Source organism: Drosophila innubila, assembly GCF_004354385.1.
Source record: "Drosophila innubila isolate TH190305 chromosome 3R unlocalized genomic scaffold, UK_Dinn_1.0 2_E_3R, whole genome shotgun sequence".
In the NCBI taxonomy this organism is placed as follows: Eukaryota; Metazoa; Arthropoda; class Insecta; order Diptera; family Drosophilidae; genus Drosophila; species Drosophila innubila.
In genome coordinates, this window is record NW_022995380.1 from 18929054 (window position 1) to 18944640 (window position 15587).

Below are 15587 nucleotides of genomic sequence, written 5' to 3' on the forward strand. Positions count from 1 at the left end.
TTTTAAATAAAATATTTTAATTTGTCTAAATAATAACTCGACTAACTGTATATGCACACAATAATACACATAAACATATGAACATATATAACGTATACGCCCCGATTGCATCTCCACATTTGTGTTTTCGATACTTGTGTTAACATGTGGATACCAATTAGGCTGCAACTGGAAATTCCAACTAATCGTTCACTGTGTACGTGTATGTGTGCGTGTATGTTTGCGTGTGTTTGAGTGTGTGTGTGTGTGTGTGTAGAATATGGCTAACATAGATACGAGTGAAAACAAACTTGAAAAAAGAAGAAAGCGAAAGAGGGAAAGGAAGTGAAAGGAATAGAAGTTATACGTGTATGTAACCTTAAGCATCTTTTTATGAATTTTATAATGATTCCCAACAATTTTCGATGCCGATTTCGAGATCGAGATCACAATTGTGTTATGTACGCTTTTAGGGTGCAATTTTTAAAAAACATTTTTACAGCGCAGCTAATTAAGTCAAATTGATACTTGTAAATGTTACTTGTAAGTGTGTAGAATATGCTGGACATGTTCACGTACAGCATTTTTATAGTTTAGTATTTTAGAGGTGACATGTTTTGCTATTGAATGTAATGTAATGGCCCAAAAAAAAAGCAAGAGGAAAACCAGGTTAAAAGAAAAAAATAACGTTTACTTAAATATACATACATAAATAAACATACTATAGTAGAGAAACCCTAATTAATTATAACACAATACGCGATAAATTTTAGTATAATGAGAGTCCCGAGCACACCAAGTCAGAGAAGAGTTTCTAGAAACTGAAATACACGAAGCCCACCCGTACTGATAAAGTAAAGTTTATGAAATAAACAAGTTTATTTAGCCGAAAACGTTTAATAACATAAGAAAACCAAAACCAATTCGATGTTATTTAAATATGTAATAAATAAATATGATATGTATAAGGATCCTTGCATCAAATATCCACCGTTTAACACACATGCAAATCGCGTAAATTAAGATCTACTATTTGGAATGATTGCACCTGATCCGAGTAATATTTATTCGAAAAAATATCCAACAAACCTTTTCAATTTCTCTTATCAGGAGCCTTCATTCCAAATATAGATGCTTATTTGAACGTCCATTTCCATATACCCACTAAATATTTTTACAATTTGTTAAAATGAAGCAACTTTTCAAGTTCGCATTTGTATTTGAATTTAGGAAAATTTGAAAACTTTTGTGCGCACAAGCGCCAAAAGCAAAAAACGCCGCTACGGAAACCTTACACAACAACATTTAAAAATTAAATGTTTAGAATAAGTCAAAAGTGTCTATAAAATGACAAAAAAAAAACAATCCAAATATAAAAAAAAAACAGAACTATTTGTGTATTGTACAAGAAAGTGCTGGTTTTCACAATGTTGAAAAATTAGTAAAAGTAAAATAACAAAAATATATAATTCATGAAAATACGGGTATATAAGAAAAACCATGCCTAGACACAGTATGCCCTTTACATGTAGCCCTTAAATAAGTGTGTGTATATGAATATACTAGATGTAGGCAATGCCTAGAACATGCATGTATAGTTAACTATATTTATATACAACCATATGAGGGCGATAAAAAGCCTAATAACAATCCCAATCAAATGAAATCAATTCGTATACTCGTATTGATATTTGATAAATATAGAATACAAAAACCTGAGCCCGTGCAGCCTTAGTTAAATCGACCGTTTAAAACATACTTAATCCTTAAAGAGACCGGGATACATAAGCAAAAACAAAATATATGAATAACCATAATTATTATTAAATGTGTTGTATGCATTGAGAGAAAGGAAAATTCCCGCATGAAACCCCATGAAAAATAATGTAGACTAAAAGACTTAAGCAATTGTCGTATAGACGTTAAATTAGAGCGCATTGAATGTTGGCTTAAAATGTTTAGAAATAAATCCTTATATATGTAAGTAGTTAATGGGCAGGAGTACGAGTTTATCGACTGCTTGTAATAACTTGTAGTCTGATGTATTATCCAAATTATCGATATGTAAATGGATGTAATTAAATGTTAGAGAATCGAAGCCATGACAAGATACAAACAAATGTTGATGTTTTCCTTAGTGTGTAAAATAAAATACTGAAACCAAATGAATATAAACAAAAACCAACCTCGACAATCACGGGTATAAAGAATGAAGTAAACCATAATAATCATAATACAAATTAAACAGGCGTTGCTTCGAATTGCGATTGGTTTGGTAATCGTAATCGTTATCGAAAACGTAATTATAATATTAATAGTCAACGATATCGATATTGAAAATGAGAATAGTAGGAATGTTGAATAAAGTTTCTGAAGGCAACTGTAATAGGAATTAAGATATTGTTAAAGGAGCCGCAAATACCGCACAAGAACTTCCCATTAAAAAGATCAAAAACAGACTATTAAAATACTCATAAGCTTTAGTTAAAAATACATGCGATCTTCCGTTTTTCGAATCCTTTTTTATATTTTAGTACCTTTATTTTTTTAAAGCTACATTGTGGAAGAAAAATATAAAATAATACTATCTTATTATTGATTTTTAAGATGCTTCGATTTTTGTATTGAATTATTTTATAGTCAAGAATAAATAAAATCAATAGAGAAAATAAAAAAAGGAACTTTATTCTCATAATTCTCTTGCCCGAATTATTTTAATTTAATTGCCCAATTTTTAATATTTTACAATCTTTATGTTTATTTAAGCTTGGAAAACAACATTAAAAATATTTTTAAAGCTTATAGCCTTGATCAATTGAAGACAAGATAGTTCCTTCCCTCCGTGTAATGTTACCTTAGGTATTTGGAATAAGATTAGACTCCCGATTTTGTAAGGAAGGGGTATGAAGAGAAAGACAACTGTAACGATCCACATGAGTGTAGAAAGAATGAAAGAGAGCGAACCAAATGGCAATTTTAAGTGTTGCATTAAGTATACGACGCCTTGGCCAGAGCCCAAATCGCAATTCGCCTAGTTTATAGTAATTCGAGTAATAAGTAATTGTTGTTTATATGTATTGCCAGCTTTCAGCTATCGGCTGTCAGTGTCGTCGATGTTGCCGTGTCATTGTCATTAAATGTAACCGAACTCGTATGTGTTTTCAAACGGCTTCGAATGTATGAATGTATTTGTATATGTAATTGTATTAATACTCGTACTTGTATTCGTATTTGCATTCGTAATGGTATTCATAATCGCTGTAATATTTGTAATTAATTTTTGGCAAAATGCAAACAGCGTTAAGCACTTTTAGTCAATGTAAGCAACAATTTTCAAATGCAGAATATACAATATACACTAACTAAGTAATCCAGAAGACCCAAAATCACATTAACAACAATAAATCAATTGACATAGCTCTCCAGATATTTGGGGATTAGTTAAGTATGATTACAATGTCTTCAATATTTATGAGATGGAAATACTCGTACAAATTATGTTAATGTACAAGATGAGAGTGAATTCGACTGGCCGAATCACTAAGAATATATTGTAGCTTTCTTTTTGAGTTACTCTTTCAGATACTCCGAGATATTTCTCAAGTCCGACAAAGATAGTCATAATAATTTATAATTTAATATTTTTTTATTTTGGCGATTAAAATATTTCACAATACAATTATCTACATTGTGTGTACAAAAATGTGTCTATTTTGTTAATCAAATTAAAATGCACATTTTTTGAATGAATGTTTACAGCAAGCTTGAAAAGATTTAAAGGCAATAAAACTAAATAATGTTAAACGATTGAATAAACACAAATCCTATTTAAATAAAACACGAGTTTTTCAAACCATTGTTGAATGCCATAATGAGAGCACAAATAATTAAAGTATGTACGAAAATGTTGAAATTAAAAAAAACATGATAATAATTCGCTCAAACTAAAAGTTTAAAATAAATAAAAACGCAAAGCGCGCACTTATTAGGTTTCAAAACCGCAGTAAAGCTAAACAAATGATAAGCAATGAATAATCATTATATAAACAATCGATGAGCAAAAAAGAGCTATATGACTAAATGGACTGGTCATAGTTATGATAACATCGAAGCACCGAAGCATTCATACCCTTGCAGATCTAATAGCTTTGCATTAAAATTATTATTTATTTTCATTAATCATAATTTGTCATACAAATAAACCGCACTTTTATTTGAGACTTCAATAAAAAATGATAAGATAATAAATAATATTTCTAAATAAATCCGTAATAAAGTTATAAAATTAAAAAATTAATTGCAAAAATATAATTTAGAATATATTATACAAAATTTGGTTTCCATTGATCCGATCAAAATTAAAATAAATTTAATAATGATAATAGAGCTCTGCAGGGGTTAGGGTATTGCAAATTCAAGTTAAATATGATTAATTATGGTTAAGGCGCATGTAAAGTGAGAAGTAAAAAAATAAACAATTGAGACACTCCGTTCATGATGTACTTATACATTTCATCATACATAAATAAAATTAAATACGAGTACGACAACAATTTTACTTGATGTGAGTCAAAGCTTAAGATCGAGTTAAAGCTAAAACTGAGAGCCAACATCTGCTAGCGTTGATAAAAAGTATAAAATTAAAATGAATAAAAAAAGATTAACAACAAATAGCAGTAACAATAACAATATATCTGCAATTGAGCGATAAATACATGTTTTTGTGAAACGAAGCACGCACATTTTGTTTTATTTCATAAAGTGGCCACGCCCCCGTCGACACGCTATGCATCTACTACAGTATGTCAAGTAATTGTTTTGATAACGAAAAACAATGCACATTAGCTTTTGCAAAATAACTATATTTTTCTGAGTTTTAAAAATTATGTAAATTTCTCTTACATCACAAAAGTTAATTTCAGGAAATATCGCCGGAACCGATTCCGGAACCGTTAACTAAAACTAACCGTTTCATTTTTGGTACCGGATCTAAGACCGTAAGCAAAATAAATTCTCTGTCCAGAAATTCTCTGTTCAAACTGTTATAATTTGATCAAAACTGAACCGTTTTTCAAGCGGAATGATATTTTGATCATGGTTTGGCCTCTTAATTCATTCAAATAATTGAAAATTCGTTTAAAAAAAAATTGTTTTTGCCCTATGTATTTTGATGTCATATTTATTATAAAACGACATCTTAGCATTTTCAAATGTTTCAAAATTGATTTGTTGTAAAGTTACGTACCGGTACAGATACCGGAACCGAAAGAAAAAAACTGGAATAGAACGTTTTATCGAAATAGTTATTTCGGGACCGAAACCGTAACCTATATATCTTTCGGTTTTATTCCCTGGTTAATTTAGTTTTTTATTTTGATTTAAATAATCCAATAAATAAAAATGTAATGAACATAAAAAAATATTAATCAATACCAAAAATATAATAACAAAATCAAAAAATCTTAATAATTTTGAGTTCATTATTATTGGTACCTGCGAAGTTTTTGAACTTTTGTATAATACCCATTGAAAATACACATGGTACCTCATTATTTGTAGATAAAATTTATATATAATTATTACACAGTAGTTTTACTCAGATATAAAATTTGATGTTGTTTTTAAAAAAAAATCAACAAAAATAATTTATTTACTAAAGAAATAATGAGGTTTTAATTATTTTTAAGAATATAAGGAAAATGTTGTGTGAATATTTGTCTTTGTCAAACCAATTACTTAACTAGCTGTGCGTCGACATCGTCATCCGCAGATCAGTGCATTGACTGAGCCAGCTCTCTGCTCTCTCTCTCTCTCTCTCTCTCAGCTTTAGTCTCTGCTGCAGCCACCTTGCTCACAACTTGTTCTGCTTGCGTTGACGCTGGCGATTTGGCTGACTTTTGAGTGAGCGGCCGCAATCTTGTCTCAGTCAGCGGGCAAACTTCTAAGCAAACAGTTCAAATTGACCGGCTGAAACAGATTTCTCCAGTGCCAGTAGTTCACTTGGCCATTGTTTTATTCTATTTTCTGACTTTGGCGCACGCGACGTATGCGTAATTACGGGCAATTGTCAGTTTGACCAACTGTCGCTGTCCTGTTGTTCCTATACTGGCCTAGTTTCAAACGTTCAACTTTTATTGTGTCAACAAACTCAGACTTACCTCGTCGGCGCCTGTTTCCAGCTGTTATGTGTGTTCGTATTCAGGTGCCACCCCTCGCAGTCAGCGCATAGCTGGGTAAGTTGCCAAGCTTCGGAGATATGCAAATTCAAAGCACTTGGCGGATTCAAAGCCAACACACAAAACTCTTCAAGTCGCACACACACCAGACACAGACGTGTGCCAAAAAATAAACATAAATTAATTGCTTTGTGCGGTTTCTGGTGGGCGAGCAAGATGACTACTGCATACCCTAGAGCTCAGGGGCTAAGTATCTGAAATAATTTTATAAATTTGATTTATAGAAAGAAAGAAAATGATTATCATAAACTGAATATTTCGAATATTGAATATTTCGGGTGATACATGTTATAACAATACAGAAATTATTTATTTGGACTTTGAGTTGGTTTTTTTGTATTTCAGATATTTAATTATATTAAATTATTAATAACCGTTTTCTTATATTTTTTATTTTTAAAGAAACTCATACCCTGAGCTCGTGTGTCAAATTGCTTTCATTTTATTTTAAATTTATAGAGTATTTTTTCATTTAATTATTTTATTGATTTGTTTTGAAAGAGACTCATAGCCCTGAGCTTAGGTGTCGAAATTATTAGTAATATTCTTATTATACTTAAACTTGTTTTGTTGTATTTGAAGTAGCTTCCTTGGTTTCTTTTGCATATCAAATTTATAGAGTATATTTTTGTTTTCATATGTATAAAATTTTAAAACCCAGCTAGCTGTGACTATCTACGACAGCGTTGACATTTCAAGCTATAAATTAATATGTATCAAACACAAAAATATTTAACAAATACGCCACCAAACAATAAGAATAATATTTAGACTAGTGTACATTTTTTTTAAAGGTAGATGATATATATATTTTTTTAGTAGAACTACGTTAGAAAATTAGTTTCGTGAAACGTCTTTAACTTTATTGTTGGTTGCTTGAGAATATATTTTATATTGCTTAGGTCTTTTGGTGTTAATCGCAGTTCATTTAGGTAAGCGAATAAAACTCAATTCAATTATTTTGCTCATTGAGCTGACCATTTTTGGAGCAACTGAATGTCGATGGCAACCCACGGGCCTATGGTCCCCGTACGAGTACGGTTACGATTACGAGTCCAAGTATAACTATTATAACTGGGTACGGCTTTCGACTGCGACTTCGACATCCAGATGGCGCCCACATGAAACAACTCGCGCCCTGTTTCCATTGACGCCTCCTGGCGACATTCAAAGTCGCTCATAAGTTGCTTTGTTACTCAAATGGTTTCTCATATTTAATTATTTATTTTGTTTTCTTATATTTATTTTTTGCAGCTATTTTTAGGCAGCGCGAACGTCTTAGCCGACTGTGCGGTGAGTCACCAGAGAGTCTAAGCCGGGTCTATACTCGTCATCATCGTCTCGGCCCACACACACTCACACACACACACTCGCAGACATACAGAGAGTTAACAATTTGCGAGAGCGTTAACTTTATTTGGAAATGGCGTCACATGATGCGACCGAGCCTCCCATCTCAAAGCTGGCCCAAATGCGGGTAAGTTTTACACTTCGCTCCTATGTAGACTGACAGGAAGTGTGCCTAAATAACGAAAGGGGCCCGGACTAACTAATGGCCATTTATTATTTAGTTGGCCCATTTTGGCCAACAGCTGACAGTGACATCCACATGATTGTGCACAATTTCCGTATAGCTCCAAAAATGGTTCCAGTTGATGTCTGTGTTCTTGTCTACACTTTAATTATGGCTCATCATTGGCTTAGCCAATAGCTGTGTCTGTGAAATTTATCAGACAAATTTCAGCTCATAAATTTTAGCTTTAAGCCCTTATTTGGCAGTGTAGTTCGACCAACTTCACCATGGGTTAATCAATGGGTATTCTCAGAATACTCAGAAAAGAGTTCACATCAAGTAGGAATGGAGAAATTTTAGGGAATTAAAGAAACAGTTTATTTATTATATACTATATTCATATATGAATGAATATGAATGGAATGGAATATGAACAAAAATATTAAATAAAAATTACTTTTAAATTGTTAGTTAAATGTTAAAAATGGGAGTTATTTATACTCCTTATAATACATTTTGAAAGCCAATAGTTTTTATGTTTTATATATAAAAACTGAAAAATAATTATTTGCATTAACTCAATGCACTTAACATATACCAGGATTCTCTGTATAAAAGTTACCGCGCTTCATTGGAAACGTGTCACCTGTAGGCACGCACATGCACACACAAAGATACAGACACAGACACAGACACAGACACATAGATACAACCACACACACACCGTCAAAAACAGAACATCAACTAAACAAGCTCGAAAATTGTTGCGCGAGATTTTTATCGTTGATTAGGGCGGAACTAGAGTATGAAATATCCTTCTGAGATGGAGGCGGAGAAGTCCACGAGCTTTGTCACCTTTTGTGGGTGCAACGAGTGCTCTCTCTCTCTCCCCTCTCTGGGCCTCTCTCTCTCTCTCTCTTTGCTGTTGTTGTTTTATATGCCATGGCAACGTTTGAAGTCGCGTTGCAGTCATTGATTTTTGTTGTTATTGGCTTGCAGTAGCAACAACTACAACAACAACAAAAGCAACAAACAACAACAGTTAAGACAAACAAAGAGGCAGCCACGTTGATTTCTTAAGTGCTTGAAAAGAAATAAATTTCAATTCATAGTCAAGCGAATTTTACTGTATGAAGGTGGCCATTTCTGGCCACAACGAAACTGTCAACTGTGATTGACTATTAGTTTAAGGAGTAGAAATAAGAGAAGCAAGAGAAGCCGGAGGAAGAGGAGCATGCCCACAACTCGTTTCAACTATTTCGAAACGCCTGCGAGGACGACAACGACGAGGACAACAACAAATGCCTCGGTGAGCTTCGTCCAAGCGGGTCGTGTGGCACGCGGTTTTATGTACTGGCGGCATGTAAGTGGCAGAGAGCACAGATTGGTAAAAGTGACCCAAAAGGGGGTTGGCTCATCGTTTGGTCAACTGAGCGTAGAATAGACAAACTAAATACTCCCACACAATTTCATAGCTAAATCACTCTGAGAAATTAATGCACTCTTTTTAAGAAATTCGTTTTATGTTATCACAAAAATGTTCTTGTTTTTTTGTTTTATAAGCATCTATGCATGAAATAAACTCTTTTTATTTATAAATAAATTTTTAATAACCAAATCAATTTGTTATAGAATATTTTCAAAATTTAATTTCGTCTATTAAAAAGAATTTGTGTGTAAAATAAAATTCAAATTCTACAAATAAGTTTGTCAATTACAGAGAACATAATGTATCTTAAAAAAATAATTTCTTTTTAAAAAGACTTTTAATTTTGTTAAATTGAGAATAATTAAATTTTGAGAAATATGTTTTGATAGCTCCTTCTTTTCGGTAAATAGATTTTATATTTTAAATGAGAAATTCAATTTTCTTCAACTTCTGAATTTAAGTGGAAGAAAAGTTTGGTATTTTTTTCTGAGTGTATTCTCTCAGGAGAAATGTAAATGGGAAATGGACATGTTAAAGTCCAGTTCCACATTAAGTTTAGTCGAAACGCGTGTCTCGCACGAACATGAACACAAACGAGGACGATAACGACGGATTTTCCGACTCTGAGTTGGACTATACGCTAGATCATATAATGCCACTCAAACTGAACGAATCGTGGGCAGCCAGGCGTCTAATGGAGGCACTGAGTCACCTGCCTCCCAACAGCAGCAACTCGGCGCCCGTAAGAAGTTAATTTCAGATAAATTCAGATATTTCAACGTTCTCTTTATTTTAAGCAAGCGTATATAAATTATATTTAGTTTATTTTTATTATTTTAGATGCGCTTCCAGCAAAAGACGCACGAGGAGAAGGAGCAACGGCGCCAAGAGCTCAATATTGCCACTGAAACTGCAACTGCAGCGCGAGGCGCCTCCTCCCGGCTCATGGGCAATGGAAAAGTGCGTCAAATGTTTGATGAGCGACGTCGTGGCGCCGGTATAGATCGCAGCAATCTATTGCGACCCATTGGTGACTTACGTGCCCAGCAGACACATCAGACACATCAACAAAATCGGCAACATCTACAGCAACTGCAACAGCGGCAACATCAACAGCAACAGCAACATCTTATCAAGGGCTTCTCTACATTGGGTCTAAAGGACAAACCAACCACCTGCAAAGGGCGACAGAGGTCCAGTGACAGCAACAACAACAACAGCAGCATCAAATACAATGCTCCAAGCACTGGAACTAATGCGAATCGCCTGAAGCCTGTGATAACGCACAAGACGCCTCCCAACAGGGATAAGGAAGTTCAACTTCGGGTCGTCAATTCGACGCCACCCAGCAGTGGCCGAACTATGACACTGAGGCGAACTCCCAAGGCGACGACCGCAGCAACAGCAACAACAACTGCGTCTCCAGCAACTCGTCCAACTGCCGGACGATCTGTAGAGCAGGAGAAAGGCCACCTGACGCCCCCAAAGGCACGCCAGGTGAGTTTGACTTCATTGACAACTAAGGAACACCTTCATTATAAGTTTTTAAATAAAAATTGCGGACTACAAATTATTTAGATTGCTTATAAAATAATACATTTTTTTTTAATTTGGCAAGCTTTAAGTTTCAATTAATATATATTTCTATTTCTAATTTATCCGGTTGATAAATTCATTTAATTGAAATATTACAAATAAGATTGTCCGAAAATTTTTTGTATTTTTTAGAACTCGTATTTCCAATTTTTTTCCATTGATTGAGTTTTATAATAAAAATGATTCCTTAAATTTTGTTGTAAAACAGGGTATTCAAAATAAAATTTTAAGACCATGTGGTTTAATACACAAAAGTATTTAAATATTTACAGGTCTTATGGTGCAATACCGTTTATATAGATACTAAAAGTATGGTCTCATGTGGAGAAAAAAGTTTCAATATTTAATTCTACCAAAAAGATTCTAGAAGTCTTTCCCTTTATTATATTTCCGAACATATCTTAATAGCAATTTAAAATAAAAATCAAAAATAACGTTTATTCCAAAATTTTGTAAAAAATTATATAAAAAGCTATATAAATGTAACTTTATAATTGAAAAACAAAAATTAAGAATAAGTATTATTATCTAAGCTAAATAATACAAATTTAGCTGTTTTGATATTTAAATTTAAAAACTGTCAACAGTGTCGTTTGCTGGATAGCTGTGTTAAAAACTTCAAAGTTGACGTAGAACATATTTTTAATTAAATCTAATAATCTGAATATAATGCATTTATACCCAACCAGGTCACCCCAAAATCTCCAGTTACCAAATCTCAAATGGTGAGTAGAGAATGTGCGACTCGAGTTGAGTCATGATGTGAATGTTGCTTTCTTCTGCAGAATCAACAGGCGCCGGAGGGCACTTCTAGTTGCCGTTACTGCGGCCGTCACTTTAATACTGAGCGTCTGGGCAAGCACGAGGATGTCTGCCAGAGGACCATGACCACAAAGCGCAAGATTTTCGATGCCTCGAAGCAGCGTGTCAAGGGAACTGATAATGAGAAGTATGCCAAGCGACAGCGGCAAGTGCCTCGATCCCAGTCCACGTACAGCAGTGCGGCACAGCAGCAGGGTCTAATCACAGGCGTTAAGAAGAGCAATTGGCGCAAGAAGCACGAGGAGTTCATCCAGGCTATTAGGGCTGCCAAACAGGTGCAGGCGCATTTGGCACGTGGCGGCAAACTGAGTGACTTGCCACCGCCACCGCCCTCGGAGAATCCAGATTACATTCAATGTCCGCATTGCGGCAGGCGATTCAATCAACAGGCTGCCGAGAGACACATTCCACGTTGTGCCACCATGGTTCACAACAAACCGCGTCGGAGCAATCCGCAGGCGGTGGCAAAGAAGCGCTAGCCAGCATTCGGATTGGGCTAATTCCGTTCCCTATTTAATGCATGTGATAAAAAAAAGGATTTAAGTTGATGAAGTTAGCTGACTTAAAGTGATGACTAATCCGAATGTATTCCCACATCTTATGCTTATGGTTTATTCCAGGAATCGCAGATAATAATAAGAGAAATAAGAAAAAAGAATATATGGATAATTGGAAAATCTTTGAACCTGAAAACAGGACAAAACTAACTTTAAATTTTTATCAAAAAAATTTAATTTAAATCTTATTTTCGATCTAAAATTATTAGAATTATGAAATATTAATAAAATTGTATATTGTATTTAAAACTCATGGAATATTTCTTATTTTCTATTTAAAAAAAAGTTATTTTTTTTTGTAATTTATGCAACATAAATTTAATGCAATTTCTAAAATACATTTTCTGTTTTTTTTGTTATTTTTTGAATGTGCATTTAACATTTATTTTCAATTAATTGGTTCAAGTACTTAAGTCAAATATTTCTTTATTATATAAACCTATAATAAGGTTATTCAATGATTTTTGAATAAACATTAAATTTTGTTATATCATTTTTTTTATTCAAGTTAAAAAAAAGGGGTTTCTTTTAACCTGTTGACAAAAATAAAAAAAATTGTTTATATTTTACAAATCGTTACGTTCTCTGTTTTATTTGATGAATTTATCAGAACTGAAGTGATAACTAATCCGAAAGTATTTCCACATCGGTGCTTATGGTTTCCGGCAGAGACTGTGTCTGGGACAATACTTGGAGATTTCCCGATTTTTCGCGCTCAATTATCGCCTTGACGGCATCGGCCGCCTTATTCATCTCGAGACCTTCAAGCATATAGGCCCAATTGTCCAGCGTAGCATCGTCATCGTCTGAGATCCAATTAGTTAACATTTTCGTGCATGCCACGCCGGCTGTGGGATTCTCCATTTGGAAGAAGAGCAACTCATCATTGCTGAAGCCAATCTTCTTGCCAACTTTCATCCAATGTTCACCTATCAATGGAGTTATCTCATCGATGTGGGCCAGTGTGACCATCAGTGGCTTCTCATGTGCTGGCATCTCATCCACATCTTCGCCCACGGGCTCAGTATCCTCCACCTCCAAGGATTCGGTCTCTTGCAGGGCAACTGATGCCATGTCATGTTCCTGCTCTGATGGCGCACTATGGACAGCCAGTCCATTGTTCTGCTCTGTTGGATTATTGGACGCAGTGCTGACCTGTTTAACCAGCTCCTTTTCCCGCGTCAAGCGCTTGCGCACAACGTCCAGGTAATCGGATATCTTACACGACGGCTGCGATACAAAGGTAAAGAAATGAGGCGTCTGTCGCGCCAACAGACGCAGTGCACGCCACTCGAAGGCGGGATCGCTCTTGTCATGCGGCGTCTCCAAATATGTTTCCAGCATGGGCAAAAAATTGCGCTGTTCGCTCTTGCATGCTTGCAAATTGTCCGGCGAGTAATTCCAAAGGCGTGTCAGATTATCGCTAAGGAATTGCAGTGTTAGTCAAGGAACTAGTTAGCGATATGGCTATGCTTACTTGCCCAGGAAGAACTTGCCATTGCGTGCGGCATCACGCAGACAATCTCCCAGTGGTCGCTTGGAACGCTTTGCAGGTGGTGGCTTTAACTCATCCTCAATCGGCTCTGGATCTTCGGGTTTTTTAAACTCCTTGCAGCCATCATTTTTCCAATTGTTCCACATTTCCTCCCGTTGCAGCATATGCTGCACAGTGCGTGCAAAACGTCTTCCATACGGTGGCGTCTCCTCCAAAAGCTTATATACACGCTGCTCGGTTTCCTTGATAAAATCTGACTGGGCAGTCGTCAGAGTGTAGGTATCTCTATAAACAGTATATGGTGTATTATCAAATAGATGAGAGTTCTCTTGCCTCCATACTTACATTTTAAACTTGACGCTGACCTGCAGATATTGGAATAGTATAAGAAATTGCACCAGGACGGCACGCCGGAAATTGGAATCGGAAAGTTGCAGTGCCAGCAACTTTGGATTGGTCAGAAACTTGGCAAAGAAATGATTATCCTTGCGCACAACAAGTGCTGCAGCGGCATCAGCAGCACAATCGTCCATATCTACGTCCATCGCATCGCTGCCGCCATTAATGTCACTATTCGGACGCACATCCTCCAACTTAAAGCTGGAAAACGACTGTAGTATAGTCTCTGCATGCTGAAATTACATAATTGTTAATTAAACACAAAGTTAAGCTGTTCATTATACAATTACCATTTGGAACATCTTCCACTGTGCCTTGCTGTAGCATTGATTAGGATTGCGAAAGAAATCCTGTAGTGACCAGAACTTGCAGTACAAATCATAGTCAATCTTGAGCGGTATGTCTTCGGCTGTATCTTCCAGCTCCTTGTTATCAATATCATCATGATCCTTGCTGTCCAGTCCATATTCGGTAAAGTTATCCAAATTAAACTCGGAAACAATATTCAACCCGGAACGCTCCGAGAATGGGAAAAACTTGGAGAGAAACAATAAAATGCGACCACAAAAGACAGTGTTCTGTGTGCGGGAGAGACGGCGCAGCAAATCGTTGCACATGCGAAGCAAGTTGTTCTTACACGAAGCAAAGAATATCTCCTCTTTCCAGACCTCAACCAGCTCCTCCACAAATGTGAAAATCTGCTCGCATTTGTTGAGTGTGACCACGTCAAATGTGTCGCCCAAAAGAACCACAGGTATTGTGTTCGATACGATCTCGGCACGAGCAGCATCCACAGACAGACGAACCAGGGAGCCAATGCGTTCCACATCGTCGCTCAGTCGCTTCATTAAAATCTCTCGAAATGCTTGGTCCATGGGCGAACGTTTATCGTGCTCCGAATTTGAACTAAAACTGTGGTAATCCTTAACCAGCAGTTCCACACTGTTCTGGACAATGGCCTGCTCAAGGGCAGTCTGTAAAAAGGTATTATACAAAGTTATTACCGGCGTCCTTTTTTTTAGACTCCCCTAAACTCACCTCAAATGCCGCCTGCAGCCCAAAGAAATTGGCCGACTCTGCCCCCGATTTGGCGGCCTCTGCTGTTTGTGTGCTCATTCTTTATATTTATTTTTATAAAAGTTAAACTCAAACAAATACAAAAATACTTGAGCAAATTATAAAAACAATAATTACAATATTTGACCACTGTTGCCAACTTAGCCAACTAAAACCGAGGGTTGCCCATCCGGTAAAAGTTTCCGATCTGGTTCGATTTTTTGTACTTATAAAAACAAGTACATTTTCGAAATTGGGTGTTTCTTATTTTTGTACCTTTTTTCAGATTATTTAAATTTGCAATAAACTAAAAGCAATTTATGCTCACTAATATTGTAAAAGCCTTTGACACTATAAACATTGAAAATGTTCTGTTCTTTTATAGCTCTTGTGACAATCGACAGCCGGTAAGCTATCGTTGTACTTAAATTCCACGATTTTCAGCACTAAAAATTATGCTGAATACTTATCGCAGTTATCAGTTGGCGGTTCGTTTAAAAAGTAA

The 15587-nt window shown here is 35.4% G+C and overlaps 2 protein-coding genes and 1 long non-coding RNA gene across 3 annotated transcripts; 1 reads left to right on the plus strand and 2 right to left on the minus strand.

Moving 5' to 3' along the window:
* Nucleotides 1-169: 169 nt before the first annotated feature.
* On the minus strand, nucleotides 170-15325 carry LOC117790309. The gene is made up of 3 exons (XR_004617972.1): nucleotides 15244-15325; nucleotides 8886-8889; nucleotides 170-181 (listed from the first exon to the last, which is right to left on the minus strand). It is a non-coding gene; the product is annotated as an uncharacterized LOC117790309 (long non-coding RNA).
* LOC117790308 lies at nucleotides 6083-12220 on the plus strand. The gene is made up of 5 exons (XM_034629718.1): nucleotides 6083-6212; nucleotides 7470-7692; nucleotides 9998-10654; nucleotides 11443-11478; nucleotides 11539-12220. The coding sequence occupies exons 2-5, from the start codon at nucleotides 7639-7641 to the stop codon at nucleotides 12052-12054; spliced, it is 1263 nt and encodes a 420-aa protein (XP_034485609.1). The 5' UTR covers nucleotides 6083-6212; nucleotides 7470-7638; the 3' UTR covers nucleotides 12055-12220.
* Nucleotides 12695-15230, minus strand: LOC117790306 (THO complex subunit 1). The gene is made up of 5 exons (XM_034629717.1): nucleotides 15065-15230; nucleotides 14317-15000; nucleotides 13973-14259; nucleotides 13610-13912; nucleotides 12695-13555 (listed from the first exon to the last, which is right to left on the minus strand). Exons 1-5 carry the CDS (start codon nucleotides 15140-15142, stop codon nucleotides 12757-12759), a joined length of 2151 nt encoding a protein of 716 aa, XP_034485608.1. The 5' UTR covers nucleotides 15143-15230; the 3' UTR covers nucleotides 12695-12756.
* Nucleotides 15326-15587: the final 262 nt, after the last annotated feature.